Here is a 15,604-nt window from a genome sequence, read left to right as displayed (position 1 = left end):
GTGGATATTTGCACCCTTGTTGGGGTCACACAGTTTATCCCAATGTCAAAGAAGGCAAAGCAGGCATAAACTTATTTGTTTTGAGGTGGTCTTTGATTTGTACATGCCAAAGTAGTGATTGTGACCTTGCCTTGTTGGCTGCCCCATAAAAAAGCAGTACACTAATTACTTTTGACAGTGACGTGTACTTGGGACAATATACAATCAGATAACAATAACAGAGTCAATAATTTGTATTTACTCTGAAACTTGGACAATGTCATTTCTTCCAATTAGTGCAATCACCCATGCATTAAATTAGTTTTTTCCCCCCTCTCACCCAGAAAAATAATTAGCGGTAATTATTAAGAAATCAATCAATCAAGAGAGTAAACTGTCAATGAAGCATGGTCAAAAGTTTAAAAAATGTGTGACACATGGCTTGGATCCATCTTGCCTCCAGGGGAATTTGTTATGCAGTACACCGAAAGGTTAAAGTAATGCAACAGCGCAGTGTGTATTTTGATGTTTATTTAAAATGCTAGATCCATGGATCCACTAATATTTATTTAATCTAAAAGTTAGCTTATTCAAAGTGAAAAATATGTTAAAACTTTAAATATCATACACAAAAAACAAATAGGTAGGGAGAAAATAGTCATTAGGCTATTAGGCGCACACACAAACATGTTTTTTAAAAGAGCTGAAACTCTATCAGAGGTTCATTTAACCTCTTTAATATGGAAAATTATATATAAAGTAAAAATCTTGGGGATTTGTTCTTAAAAATTTAAAATGGGAGTTGGAACATATACTCTTAAATAATAAAAGAAAAATAATCATACATAGTTTATTGCAGGACAAATTCATATTAAAAAAAAGGTAAATCATTTCAAAATTCTGCAACATGTAACCCCTGAATAATCACTGCTTTACTGTTTCCACTGTATATGATTCAAAAAGTGTTTAACGTCTAATAACCTGATTCCATCAGCATCTACTTTTTCTCACATAACAATAATATTAACAGTATATGAACAGACTTACAGTAAAAAGGTAAAATGTGGGCGGAATATGTAAAACATAACACTGAAGAAAAAGATAAATTGAAACATGGGGTGATAGAGGTTGACATTAGTCAGTAATTGTATATGTATTAGATAATGTTAGGCTATTTGCTGCTTCTTATTTTTCAACTGAATGAGAAAACTCATTGATGTCAGTTGAAAATATAACAGAGTTTGGCTTCCAATTGGTCCATTTTACCTTATTTATATGACACTTACCAAAAATGACGAGAAGACGGGTTGGAAAACAAATGTTTTCATCCACCGAGTTATTCACAAAATAAATTACAATGTCTCTCTATCATAAAAGTGCCTGTTTTACATGCTTTTTTTCCTAAATAAAACATATCTATCTATCTATCTATCTATCTATCTATCTATCTATCTATCTATCTATCTATCTATCTATCTATATATATATATATATATATATATATATGAATGATTATTATTTTATTTTTTTACTTAGAGTACAGAAATTATCACATAAATTATCATCCACATTACAGACAATGACTTTTAAGGTGTATTATTCGCAAATGTTTAAATTAAACTTTAAACATTAAACATCAAACATTTTCTTCACATTGCAGTATTTGTCTTTTTTGAATTCAAGTCACCATAAATAGAAGACTGTAATATTTGTGCTGGTGGAACTGCTCTCTTCTGGGGTTTTTCGGATGTCATTATTCTCTAGATTTTTTATTTTTTTAGATTTATTTATTTGTGGATTTATTTATTATTATTATTATTTCAAACATCCAAGTCCCCATTGAATTCGAGGCCTGTGTGTTAAAGGGCACGCTGTCTATCACGTGACGAAGTCACCAGCAAATCACCTGCTAAGATTTGTTTCCTTATGAACCAATAAGGACGCGTTGTACAGCAGCAAAACGCCCTTCATTTGTTAGATTGATCTCCGGTTTCTCTGTTTGTCAAATTATTTAGCTAACCTACGTTAGCCAGCTAGCTGGAATGGTAACCAAAGGAATGGTGAGCAGCTGTGCACTTTCCTTCGAAAATTAAGGTGGAACACGCCTTAACATTTATTAATATTTAAAGGGCCGTTTATACAGTTCAAGCAAATACGGTGAGTTTAATTAATAAGCTCTCTTAAGTGCAAGATCCACAGTTAAAGACTGGTTTTGTTAGCAACGTCAAATGTAACCTTAAACCTGAAGCTGACGTTAGGTAAGTCAAGTAAAACAAATGAGACTGTGTAAATCTGGTAAAATTAACTCGTCGTATGCTTTGACCGCTTATGTTGCCAAAATTCCAGCTGTCAAGTAGAAATATGTTACGTTCAGCTGCAACACCCTGGTCCATAACATTTGCTAACGTAGCACTGTAATCTCAGATTGTGGTGAATGACACTATCGCTCATGCTTGTACTAGAAATAACGAGACTTTAACAATACATTTGGTTAAAATCAGAACATTAGTTTAAAATTTGTTACGGCTCCGACAAACAACGTTAGACACACAAGCTTTAAAACTTCTTCAATGAAACAGCTAGGTTAGCACGAAGCTAAGCTAGCCGAAACAACCCGTCCTAGTGTTAACTTTGTGGTGGCAAGTAGCTATGCTAGCTAAATTTGCATGGGATGCTTGATTAGTATTATTGTTGTTATTATTATTATTATTTATTTTTTTTCGAGATGCGTGTTTAGGTTGTGTGTGTTTGACTTCAACTATAGCATTTATTTCCTGTTTCCACCAAGGCAGCGAATGGCCCGGAGACTACTTGTCGTGGGACCTTCATAAAAAGAGGGACATCAGTCTGAACCTCGAACGAGTGATGAACTTAAACCCCTTCTGGAGCATGTCTACCAATACAAGTCGTAAGGTAAACGTTGTGGAGGTTTTTTGTTTGTTTTGTTTTAAGCTGTAAACATACTGTAAACATTGCCATTCCCATTCGGTATTTTTTGTGGAAAAAATGGCAAACTTGATATTGATACAACACTTTAGTGTCCAGAAGCTTGCCCTTAGGTGCCTTTCAGATATGTACAAGCCTGTGGAAACCTCTCTCTAAAATGTGCTGCACATGATAGTCATGAGCTTTTCAAAGGAGATTTTTGATGACTTAACAGTGCAGTAAGTTTTGTTTTTTAACTAAAATCTTCACATATAAAATGTTTTGACTGCCTATTAAACCTGGAGTATAGTAGAGCTTACTATGGGTTACAAAGGTTGTATTTCTGCTGATTGCACTTCCTAAGATTAAAATAAATAAATAAATAAATAAAACCTGTACTTGTCTGCCAAAACTTGATTTCGATAGTCCTAATAATTTAACATTTGAGGGGACAAACATCAAACTGAGAAAATGTATAGCTTTGTCTTTTCTCAGCCTTGATTCCCGCACCTGTTCCCACTTGGATTCATATTGTTAAGCTTGTTAACAAATCTTGTTAAACTGGAAAACTTTCATACTCGACCTAAGGGTGTGGTTTTTCCACTCATTTTGGGGGAAATATGCTTATATTGTGTGAAGTTTAACTATAACCATATGATTTAAAACTACATTATAACAAAGTCTCCACTCTTTCTGTGTTGTGGTGTTTGGTGAAGTTTGCTACTGCTTGACTAAATTTCCACCAGCACCCACAGTGGTGGGGAGGGGATTTAGGAGGGACGAAAACGGTGTGAGTGACCTTGTTTGTCTCATTGAAGGTACATTTTAACACATTCTACAGTCAAGGGTTGTTTTTTTGTTGTTGTCGTTGTTGTTGTTGTTGTTGTTGTTGTTGGGTTGTTGTTTTTTTTTGTTTTTTTAAAGTGATTTTTTTTAAGTGCAATATTTATTGCAAGCATTTCTTGCACTGTTTCTTATGGCTTCCTGATGTATCCTGCCATTCAAAACAGCATTCTTCTGTTTTGTGTTCAGAGTGCACTGTGACACTTTACCGCAACTCCTCCTATCATCCTTGCGTCATCAGTAAGATGGCGTTACAGCTAGGCATGAAAACGCTTGCTCTTGTCTAGACATGGCTCCCTGACGAGCTACAAACCAGATGGGCAGTGTAACTTGAGAGGTCACTCACAGCACATGGTCACTACCCTGTGCCATCGGATTACTCCTTAGGTCTACCGTTTGAGCATTTATATACACTATCTAAATTTGACTGAGGGGGTTCCTTCTGATTTTTTTCCCCTCCCACATAGCATGGGCTTTAATGTTTGATGTGTTAAGATCCCTGTCATGTTTTCAATCCTGAACAGCCGAGATCTGACAACGAGGAACAAAGCGGGCATGGGGAGCAGAGGGCCAGTCCAGCCCGGATGCCCTTCGGCAGAAAGCAGCTTCCGCCGATTCCTAAGAATGCAGCCCCTATTACCAAGCCTTCCCCAATGGGTACCCCAATCCAGTCTGCCAATGGCACGCATGCCTCTTATGGCCCTTTTTACTTGGAGTACTCTCTGCTGGCTGAGTTGTACGTATTGGTCCAGTATCAGAATTTAAATTTCAGTTTGTTGTTAATTTCTTGGCATGCTCCAATATGCTGGTAGCCCTTGTTTTTAAAATACCCACTGTATACATTTTGTATTAAACTAGTTTCACAGTATCATTTAAATTGTTTTTATTTGGTTTCCCTTCTGATTTTTCTTGTGACCTGCAGCACATTAGTGATAAAGCAGAAGCTCCCTGGAATTTATGTCCAGCCATCCTACAAGTCTGCACTAAGTAAGGATTCCACTTTTAAAAGTTCATGCAATTAATCACTTTTTATATATCAGGGGAAAGACAAAAAAAGTGATAAGTGATTCTAAAATGGCATCTCTCACTGTCTAGTGTGGTTTGGTGTCATATTCATCAGACATGGCTTGTACCAGGATGGTGTCTTCAAGTTCACTGTGTATATTCCAGACAATTATCCAGATGGGGAGTGTCCTGTAAGTATTAAAAAAATGTTCTTGTTTGATATTTTGCCCCTTACCAAAAAGTGAGATTGCATGATTTAGCTAAAAAGAGTAAACATTGGAAAATGCAAGATGTATGTCATTATAAATAAGAAGTAGCAGCATAAATGATGTATACATAAACTGTCATAAAATATGGTTTAAGAAAAAATGGTGCAAACAATTTGTTTCAGAAATTAGTATTTGACATACCAGTCTTCCATCCACTTGTTGACCCTGTGTCTGGAGAGCTTGATGTCAGAAGAGCTTTTACCAAATGGAGGTAGGTTTATCATTTTTCTGCTTATGTACTTTGCTTTGTTACTTTTCTCGAATTATATTTTGAAGTGGAAGGAATTGGGGGGGAGGTTGGAAAAACTTGAGCAACTAAATGAATCACCAAGCTCAGTGTGGGCTGCTGCTGTAGGCTTCAAGGTTCAACAGAGGTGCTCTTTTTCATACCTTGGTTGTAACAAATGCTTATTTGAGTAACTGTTACTTTTCTATCACCTGGAAGGAAACTGGCCGCCGCTGGCTTCTGGTGCCTACAAGGCATTTTCAGCAGAGAACTGCCACTTGCTGATGTTTTCTATTTTTAGACTGTGTTTTAAACCCAGTAGATCAGCATTTTCTTAAACAAACAGACTAGTTTGTCTGGTGCCCACACCCATGCTACCACCCAGTCATTCAAAGTCATTTAAATCACTTTTCTTTCCCATTCTTATGTTTGGTTTGAAATTCAGCACGTCACCAGGTTTACATGCCTGACTGATTTACTGTCATGCGATTGCCTGAGATATTTGCTGTAACATACAGTTGAACAGGTGTAAAATATGAGAGAGAGAGAGATATGCACCAGGAAACGTGATTCTGAAAAGTAACACAAATCCAAAAACTGTATGCCATGACTAGCTGTGCTTCTCGACGTTATCAAAAACTGAACTACGCACAAGGCAGTAAAAACAAGTTTATTATGCTATTCAGCAAGGACTGACAGTGGCATGGACTGTAGTACAAGTTTTGCATTTAAAGGCATCTTGGCACTCCTCCATGATGCAGATGTAGCTAACAGCTCTGTTTGTTAACAGAGGAAAACTCATCTGTTCCTGAAGCAGAGTTAACTTACAAATTACCTGCTTGCTAGCAAGTTTTCTTCAACAAACTTAGTATTTCTCTCTGCTGCACTGGAATCATCTTAGTGACACCAACTAATTCATAAAGTAATATTATATGTGCTTTATGCTGCAATATAAAGCACCTTGGGGCCACAGTAATTTTATTTTTTATTTTTTATTTTTTTGGCTCTCTATATACGATATGTAACTGAATTAAAATAAATCAAACATTTACTGACTTCATCCACCTGTGTGTGTGTGTAGACGGAATCACAACCACATCTGGCAAGTCCTGATGTATGCACGTACAGTTTTTTACAAGATTAACACCACAGACCCACTCAACCCAGAGGCTGCTGTACTGTGAGTTTAACATTCTTGGTTTTTGCCTTTTTTTTTTTCCTTTAATGGAACTTGTTGTGTGTGTATATTTTATTTTTCCTCTGAAAATGTTAAAAAAAAAAAAAATCTTGTTAGTCATTTATAGAAAAACATAATTAAAATCTCGACTAAGAAACTGGTCTTTTAGCACTCGGTGCAAAGTGATGTTTCTAGCTAAATAAGTTTGACACTTGCTTTTTTTTTTTTTTCTTTCTTTTTCCCCAGCTACGAGAAGGATGTGCAGTTGTTCAAAAGCAAAGTGGTAGATAGTGTGAAACTATGCAACAGTCATCTTTTTGATCAGCCAAAGATCGATGATCCCTACGCAATAAGGTTGGTCAACTGTCCATTTCACATTCTAGTGCTGACCACAATAAGGAAAAAAGTGTGTGTGTTTGTTAAAACTCTAAAGAGGGAAAAAATTATCTTGTGTTCGGTTCTCCACTTTGATCCATTGGTTTCAGTTTTTCCCCATGGAACCCAGCTGTACATGAAGAAGCAAAAGACAGGATGTTCACATACAAGGTAAGTTTTGCTAAATTAAAACTTTGCACTTTCGAAGCAGGAGAGAGTTTAATCTGCATATTTTATCTGGTGATTCTTATTATGCAGCTTTTAATTTGTTGTTGTTGCCCTAGAGACGACCTGAGGATCACCACAAGGCATCTCAGGCATCGGGTTTGTCTTGGGTAAAGCCTGGCTCGACACAGCCCTTCAGCAAAGAAGACAATCCTCCCCAGAGCTGAATCTGCAATGTCAAGATAGTGGCCACTAGAGGGAGTCAGAAGCATCAGATTCCATGCCACAGGCTTGCATCAGCCATCTGTGTGAAAGTAGAACCTTGGTAGTTGGCAACTTTATATTAGCTCTTCACATTTATTGCTTGGCTTTAAAAGCTTTTTTTTAGGCCTCAAAGAGTTTTAGAAAAAGGAAACCAAGTTTGTATCATATTTAAATCAACAATGACAAATGGATGCGTCAACATCCTTTAGGGTAAGATGCAATCAAAGTACATTCTCATTTTCGTTTTCTTATCCATTCACATATTTAGTTACGTTATGACATACAGCTGCAAAAGGCTGTGGACGATGTGAGTGAAATTATTTTCATTCTTATTGTAAGTACAGTGGATTGCATATCAATACCACTTGTTCAATTTGGCTCAGGACTGTTTATTTGTAAGACTCGGAATGTTTAATCACAGCTGTGTTGGTGGGGAAAAAAAACCCCCTGTCACATCCTCCTCTATTACCAAGTTAGGTTGACATTTGCTTTATATTTGTGTTTTATTGGACAATGAGTTATTTTTTATTTCCACTGTGTAAACGGTTGTCTTACTTTGCAGCAGAGTTGGCAAATATGGTTTTAAATAAGATTCTAAGTAAGTAAGCTTATGTATTTTGCCAGATTTGAAATAATTTTGAATGTTTTATATATATATATATCATTGGTTATTAAAGGTTTGATGTGTAAATAATGGATTCTATGCTGAGGTTTAAGAGACATCTGCATTGGTGCTCTGTAAGAGAATGTCTTTTTTTTTTTTCCTTTTTTTTGTAGATAATTGTAAATTACTCCCAAATAAATGACGTTACTCTAGAATTACAGAAGTCTGGAAGACAAACGCCTTTATTTTGATAAAGTTTAGTTATTTAGGACACTCTGAACAGCAAAATAGGATGGTAATAAACTGGGGTGCTTCATATTCTTTAGTTACAGGCCAGTGTCAGTTCAAACTTGAAGTCTTCAAGCAGAGGAATTTGGCTTGATTGCTGTATTTGGAAATACTGTAGGAAAATAGATTTAAAATCAGTATAAATTCAATAAAGAAATGAGCACAGCAGGTATGTTGGCCAAAGTTGTTTGAGCTGCTGTAAGAGGGAAAGTTGTAACAATAATTGTAATTTACATGATGCCATTTGGGCTCTTCAGAAGTTCAGATGTGTTGATGCGTGAACCATTTGTTCTTGACTGCTTAGGTTTGAAATTGAAACGGTATTCTTTGAAATCAATAAAAGGATTTTTAAAAGCTATGTATGTTTATGTATTTTTTTTTCAAGTGTTTGTTTTGAACTAATGAAAACCTGATTACAAGAAACGTATTTCAAACATAATTACTCAATACAGTTACTGATACAAAGTGGCGATTTCTGTTATACTAGAAATGATTCTATCAAAGAAAACTACGTTCAAATTTGAAGTTACTTATTTTAGCGAAGTATTTCCCTCTGGCAACAGATGGCGTTATGTACCCACAGCTGAAAGCATCTCCGGCTCCTGTCACGTTCGCACTGAGGACAGACTAGGGTACATGTGCGAATATAAAACCTCTCCGGATTGGCTCCGGTTTAGACGCGGCCATCTTGTGCACTCTGTCAACACAGCAACTTTACAAACGATGACATGATTTAATCAGCAACGCCCTGGCGCCACCGTCCTCAAAGTAGTCACAGTTGGTGAACCGGTTTTTAATTTAACATGGAAATTAGTGATTTTGGCAAATTGTCAGCGGTCCAATCACAGAGAGGGTTACTAATATGCAAATGCGGCGTTATCACAGTCACGTCAGCAGCAGCAGCAGAGCCGCTGTGCCGTGGTCGCCAGCAGGAGTACAACTAACAACACAGTAACAACTTCGCTAATACCACTCTGTCTTCATTGGCGTCTGGAGCTGCGCTTTGTGGTTCTTTCAGGTAAGAAACTGCGCTAATTACGTTGACTTTTCTGAGACGCGTTTGGACTTGTGGGCTTCTGTTTCATACAGTCAAGTAGCTGTCAAATTTCGGACAGTGAGTCAATGAGGGTCGCCTCAGCTGTCTGATGACACACCGCCTAGCTGGCTGTGTATCTTCCCTGTAGAAGCAAGGGTGTTCAGGAGCCAAAAACTTGTTTGTTTTCTTTGAATTCGCATCGAAAGCAGCAAATATCATCGTACTTTTTCAGAGTTTGACGCCTACATGTAAATGCGCGTGTCTCCAAAGTACTCCTTGGTGGGTTCTTCTTGGTCATGGTGGTCCTGAACTGACAGCGACCAGCCGGGCTCAAAGCAGCATGGCACTTGAATGTGGACGCCGATGTACTTAACAGTGCCAATACTTCGACAGGTTATTTGAAATGAAAACGAAAGTCAGGCGAGGATAAAGTAGTTGGCTGTTATCACGGTCACAATCATTGACGACCTCTCCATCCATCTCCGGCCCCCTCCCCCTCCCTATCTTCTTCTGTGAGCAGCGTCACGACACCTTTTGAATCCTTAGGTTATACGGGTCGAGTGCACGTGCGCACCTCGACAAACAGTTTTATATCTAAAACTCAAATGTTCCACGTGCGTTCATTTTCTTTCCGCTCGCCGAGCAGTTGCGCTTAAAGTAGCGCAACACATTGCCGCCTCGTCGGCTTATCAACCACCGCGCTCGCAGAGGCTGTAGCCATTTCTGAGGGAAGATGAAGAGGATGATATTAACTCAAGAGGTGAGCTCGGTGTCTTGCTTAAACATGGTCGCTTAAGGGCTTTGAAAACACCACAGAGGTATAGCCATGTCGCCAACTGAGACACTTTACCAATAACAACCTTGGAAGTTTCCTAAAAGTGGACTGAAAAGCGTTCGTATACGCGCTTAGCTTTTGCTTCAACTTTCAGTTAAATTGATATTGTTTCAATTTTGTTAGTTTTACACGGACATCTCCCCAAATTTCAGGAGCAGTTTATAAACACAGTTCATGTTGATATTAGGCATGAGTTGCACGTGCCTGGATGGTGCTCACAACGTCACAATTATGAAGGAAACAGCTGGAAAGCATCAGAGGGGAGAGGGGACTGGTCTATGCCTCGGAGCCAGATGGGTGGCGTTTGAAGGTTAGCAGTTGCTTGGTTTAGCTATAGGGAACCTGCATATAGATAGGGATCTACAGAAACTTAAAACTGACAAGTAATTACATGGCAGTCACATGATTTCCCAATAAACATAATGATCACTAGAGAAAGCACTGGAGAGAGTCTTGAGCTTGAAGAACAGCCCAATGTGAAAACAGGAATTGCTTCATGCCTGTGTGAATTGACTTTTGGTTAGTGGGGAGAGTGGTAATGTGCATGACAATGAGTCTTAAAAGGAAATGTAGTGATAGTACAGTAAAGTAGATTTCCTTTCTCTGTATGTTTAATTTAAGATTTAAATATTGCTTTCAAAATGCAAAGCAGTGGCATGAGGTGGTGAGAATGTTATGAATTGTTTGTTAATATATGAGATTACACATTTCTCAGGTTTGATGTTAGTAACGTTATAAAGTCACTATAAAACTCGTAATGTAGCAAGTGGAACTGTTTAACTCTGAGAGTTCATGTAGACATTTCTGTTGCTATGGGCCAAGCAGGCCACCTATGCTGGTTCACCTTAAGGTGAACTTAACTTGCATACAGAGAAGTTGGCTGTTAGAATCACTTAGTCAAAAGGATTTTTTAGGTGGGCTTTTCTTATAGCCATCACAAAACTGCAGCAGCAGCTGGATAACTGCCAGTTAAACAAGAAAAATCAAACTTATGACTTTATCTTTTTTAGGAATCATTTTTTAGTTTATTAGCTTGTGCACATTGCTCTGTTGTTGTTGTTTTTTGCATAATATTATCCATATTAGGCTGGTGTCTCTGATAACAAATCACACAGTCAGTAGTTGAGAGCACCATAATTTTTTTTATGCTGGTAGAATGTTATGTTAAACCATTTACTAGCATGGCTATTATTTTAAATATATGCTGTGATAAAGAAAAAGATGCCAGACAAAAATATGGGACAAATGTCTGTGTTCATTTGTGTGCCTGTGTGCATGTTAAGTCAGCATAATAACTGACCTCGGTAGGCTTCTGTCATCTTCCGCTGGTCTGTGGTTGCAGAACACGCACATGCGCATGCTTAAAGGGCCTCCTTTGCCTCTGTCCTTAGCTGTTGAAATTCTATCAGCTGTCTGCACCTCCCACACATTCTGCAGTAGCAGGGCAGGCAGCTTCATTGGTTGTGAAGGTAGGGGGTTGAGGCGCATTTGTGCGTATGTGTGTATTTGAAAAGGGTGGGGGTACAGGAAGAGGCACCTGCTGGTGGCTGGCGGTTGGTTTGCACCAGCTGCTTTGCTGCACACATGAAAGGCAATGCTGACAGATAACTGACAGTACCAAGTTTCTCCAGAACCATGACATAGCCTTCACTTGGATAAGTGCTTTTATATGTCAGATTGATAGAGTCATGCAGTTTTACTGCTCTCAAAGAATGCATCATTGATGATGAAGTGGATGACAAAGTTCAATATGGTGGACAAAAATATACTTGATAAACTGTTGTGTCATCTTTTAACTGGAAATTATTTGTGCATGTGTTTAAAGGTTGATTATGCTAATAAGTTTTTTTTTTTACCAAATGAAATCTGATGTAGGCCATAGATTACCAGCTGAAACTTTATCATCTGATATAAGTATTATAATTTATATTTTTTTCTCTTCATTTTAGGGCATGAAAACTATATAGTCGGCATGCTGTAGCTCTAAAGAGAGGCATTTGGGGACCAGTTTGGATCCATTGGTGTTCCAGAGGTTCCAGTCATCCTCCAGCCTCCACCATGGACTTCTTTAATGACCCTAGCCTCTTTGGTGGAGGTTTGGAAGGGCTGGATGACGATGGCTTCGCTTCAGCACCATCACTCGTGGATGAGCTAAATCTTACTGCTGACTTTGAACCGCTCCAAGTGGAGCCTCTTGGCCCTGGGAAGCATCAAGACATGATGCCACCAGCTTCTACCCAACAAGCTATGCCTAGTTACAGCCAGTCAATGGGTCATTACATTGACATTAAGGCCAATGTGGCTCAGGCATTTTCTGGTTCTCAGGGCATAAGTGAAGGCATGATTACAGAGCAACATGGCTCATACCATAATGCTCCCATGAGTCAAGTTCCTCAATCCAATGGGCTCTTCTGTAACAGTGGCAGTCCGATGTGGGGTAACCAAGACCAGAATGGGAACATGTACCAGGCCTTACCTCAACAGCAGCTTTGTCATCAACAGCAACAACTACAAAGCCAGCAACTTCATGGCAGACATCAAACACAGCACCATCCCTGTTATCAGCAAGAGGAGCAGCAGCACAGAATGCGACAGCAGCAGCTGCAACAACAGCAAAGTCATCAGCAACAGCTGTTAAACCAGCACCAACAAATTAACACACAGACTGTGTCCCTGCAGCAGCAGCATCACAATTTCCCGTTTCACCAGGGAGGCCAGTCCAGCAGCCAACAGCAAATTCACCACACTCAGCAGCAGGTTCAGCGCCAACTAACTGTGAGAGAGCAGCAGTTCCACTCAAGAGCTCTTCCAAGTAAGCATTATTTGGAAAGTCAGAATGCTTCTATGACTGCAACTTGCTTGCAAACACAGCCACAGCAAGGTAACTACCAGTTGGTCAGGGAATGTCAAGCTTTCCCTGGAACAGGACTGGAAGAATCTAACCTGTCCTTTCCCATGCACTCATCATCTATGGTTCATTCCCTGCCCATATGCTCTGTCAGTTCTGCCAGAGCTTATCAACCAACTCAGTACCCTACTTATCCTGGGGAGCCAGAATTACCCAGTCTCAATGAGCAATCTTTGTCCTCAGCCTCGGTGTCTAGGCCCAGCAACACCACTGCACCACTCACTTCTACAATACCCGAACTTACAGGGACACCATGCCAGTTTTCATCCACTGCACATTTGAGTCAGCAGCACACTAGGACCCCAATTAGCCAGGCAGAGGAATGTCCTTTCCGTGCTATACGTTGCTCCAGAGAAACCCAAGGAAACTGCAAGTCATCTGAGCTGTTTGGTGAATCTATGCGACCCTACCCCAACATCACCACCCACCTGCCTTCTGAGCAGCCTCAGAGTTGTAGGGTTATCAACACTAATGGATACCAAGCTTTGGGAGACAGCCTTTTACCATCAGCAGCTCATGATGAAGACTTGGATGGCCTGGAGCCTCCTGACCTCCTGCCTGACCTACTGCCCCAGCTTGAGCATGTTTTTAAGCAAGAGGACAAATCTAACTGTGGCTGGACTGATACTACTCAGGAGATTGGAATTGAGTACAGGAAACCATCACCCATTGAGTACAGTGAAGATAAGGTAACACATTTCATCCTTTTTGTTCCTAAAGCATTTGTTTAAAGGCACTGCACTGATCTTTATATATAACCATACACCTCATACTTAACACCCATTTCTAAGTTATAGTCAGTGACAAGAATGAAAATGAATAAGCTGAATGAAATGAAACAGTGATGTGTTGAATTTCACAATTTTAAATATTTTTTTTCTTTAATAATGGAGAAATATTTTCTTCTTTCCATATTATGGCACAGAATTCGGCCACTCATATAATGCTTAGCTATCTCAGGTAGAACATGTGCTTGCCTAGTAGAAAACCTGCAATCAGCAGTGGAAAGGGGAAGGTGTATCTTGGGCAGTCTGAAAGCTATCTGAAAATGATAATGGTCAGTCCAACCTGGCCTGTCTGTCTGGGCAGTGCACTGACAGCAGCTCAGGCCTGATTAGGCTAAGAGTGGCAGGAGAGTCTTCAGGACTTAGCTGTAAGCATACTTAGGGCTATATCAAGATGTGGGTCAGGGCAAGCCAGAAGCACTTGCACACTGCCTCGCTGGAGTGTGGGGGAGGTTGCACGCTGTTGTGGTAGCTGCCACAGTTTCTGTGTGTGTCTGTGCGTGAGTGCGTGTGCACGTGTGAGAGAGTGAGCGGTAGGAAAAGAGCACGGTGAAGGAGAGTGGTTAGCACTTCAGAGCGGGGGAGGGGGTTTGAGAGATGGAGAGGGCAGCAGCTCATGGAAAAAGGAGAGCTTAGGAAAGAAAGGGAGGGAAAGAGACAGAGAGGAAGAGCATGACAGAGAGAAGAGAAGCGGAGGGGGAGGTTGGGTGAATGCATTAGCTGGCTGTAACAGGCTTCAGGCGGTTCCTGGACCTCAGATGGCTTGTAACTTAGCAGCATCCATGCACTACCATCGCCCATGAGTGACACATGACCACCAGCTAAAGTCACAGACCTTTCATCATGCTCTGCACACTTTATGTGCATATGTAGATAGAAACATATTTTTGTGTTTTCTTTTGAGAACATTTGTGTTAGATTTCAGAATTTTTGTTACTAAAACAATGAAAATTATTATTTTAAGGCACGCTTTATATATAGGCACTTTTTTAAAACCATAAAAGCACTTGTGTTTCCTATGGCCCTCTACTGACAAAACATCTCATAACCACTAACCGTACAGAAGTGTTGTTTGGCAATATTGTACCAACCTCACCTTTGTCTGTATCTGCACTTACCCTAGTGTAGTAAACACTTATATTACTACAATTTTATAGTATGTGTTTGAGTGACTCATTTAAATCTCTGTAAACAGGGACCTCTTACTAGCAGCAGGTCCATTATGTCTCCCCAATTTTAAAAGCAAATATATGCCCCAGAGCCAAAACAAAACTTGTGTTTTGAGTAGCTCATCTATACCCCAGCATTCAGCAGGTGATAACAAAACTGGTGCTGCGCCTAAACCAGAGCTCATCCACACAGGCCATTTGCTCATCTGCAAAGGTCCTTGATTGAAATGGGGCCATGAACCACAGCCATATGAACAAGCCTCTCCCTGTCTGTGTCAACATCCAGCCCTGTGTTGATGCTTACAGGCTGACTGTGCTATTCATGTGCACTGATGTGTGAAGAGCCTGCTGATAGTGTGTTTGCTGAACAGGCAAGGCATCAGGGGATAGCGGCCCACTCTTCACTCCCCCACAGTGAATGTGGCTAATTAGGATTTCCAATGTTTGTAATGGTCAGCTACAGATGTAATGACTCGCCAGGGTTAAGATTTAAGACTTATCACAGGTTTCAATATTCTGTACTTTTACATAATTAAATATTTAGAAAATGTCAAAGTTCGGTTGAAATAAATTTAAAAATAAACAACAGACCTTCTTGCAATGGAACCAAATCAAATATCATGTCTGTCAGCATACTGACATTAAATCAGTGAGATAGCTTTGGTTATCCTCTTTCGCTTAGTGGAAGGGCAGCCCATGATCCCAGCTGTCATAGGGCAAGAGGCTGGGTACACCCTACCTGGTAGCAATT

The 15,604-nt window shown here is 39.6% G+C and overlaps 2 protein-coding genes across 7 annotated transcripts in view; both read left to right on the top strand.

Moving 5' to 3' along the window:
• Positions 1-1,932: 1,932 nt before the first annotated feature.
• On the top strand, positions 1,933-8,478 carry aktip (akt interacting protein). 4 transcript variants are annotated; one of them, XM_004539678.3, is made up of 10 exons: positions 1,933-2,039; positions 2,768-2,892; positions 4,272-4,483; positions 4,670-4,734; positions 4,843-4,943; positions 5,144-5,232; positions 6,329-6,427; positions 6,671-6,778; positions 6,910-6,970; positions 7,084-8,478. In XM_004539678.3, the coding sequence occupies exons 2-10, from the start codon at positions 2,845-2,847 to the stop codon at positions 7,189-7,191; spliced, it is 891 nt and encodes a 296-aa protein (XP_004539735.1). In that variant the 5' UTR covers positions 1,933-2,039; positions 2,768-2,844; the 3' UTR covers positions 7,192-8,478. The 4 variants fall into 4 exon arrangements, with proteins under 4 accessions (XP_004539735.1, XP_023008594.1, XP_004539734.1 ...); XM_023152826.3 differs by having other exon boundaries at positions 1,955-2,136; positions 2,772-2,892; XM_004539677.4 differs by having other exon boundaries at positions 1,955-2,136.
• Positions 8,479-8,876: 398 nt separating this feature from the next.
• The window catches only part of chd9 (chromodomain helicase DNA binding protein 9), a 74,127-nt gene continuing 67,399 nt past the window's right edge, over positions 8,877-15,604 (top strand). For 2 of the 3 annotated variants that reach the window (XM_076876539.1, XM_004539681.4), the window contains exons 1-2: positions 8,877-9,138; positions 11,941-13,588. In XM_076876539.1, coding sequence (XP_076732654.1) covers positions 12,050-13,588 — 1,539 coding nt within the window. In that variant the 5' untranslated portion in view covers positions 8,877-9,138; positions 11,941-12,049. Of the gene's footprint in view, positions 9,139-9,772; positions 9,917-11,940; positions 13,589-15,604 lie in introns of those variants that run through there. The other variant, XM_014413711.4, reaches the window with a different exon arrangement.

Source organism: Maylandia zebra, linkage group LG1, assembly GCF_041146795.1.
Source record: "Maylandia zebra isolate NMK-2024a linkage group LG1, Mzebra_GT3a, whole genome shotgun sequence".
In the NCBI taxonomy this organism is placed as follows: Eukaryota; Metazoa; Chordata; class Actinopteri; order Cichliformes; family Cichlidae; genus Maylandia; species Maylandia zebra.
Note: the sequence above shows the minus strand (reverse complement) of the source record. Positions and strands in the feature narration are given on the sequence as shown.

Bases quoted from the DNA above. Each gene is read 5' to 3' on its own strand.
- aktip (XM_004539678.3), top strand. From the start codon at position 2,845: ATGAACTTAAACCCCTTCTGGAGCATGTCTACCAATACAAGTCGTAAG. The intron at 4,735-4,842 runs GTAAGGATTCCA...CTCACTGTCTAG, and splicing joins ATCCTACAAGTCTGCACTAA to TGTGGTTTGGTGTCATATTC. The intron at 4,944-5,143 runs GTAAGTATTAAA...AATTTGTTTCAG, and splicing joins ATCCAGATGGGGAGTGTCCT to AAATTAGTATTTGACATACC.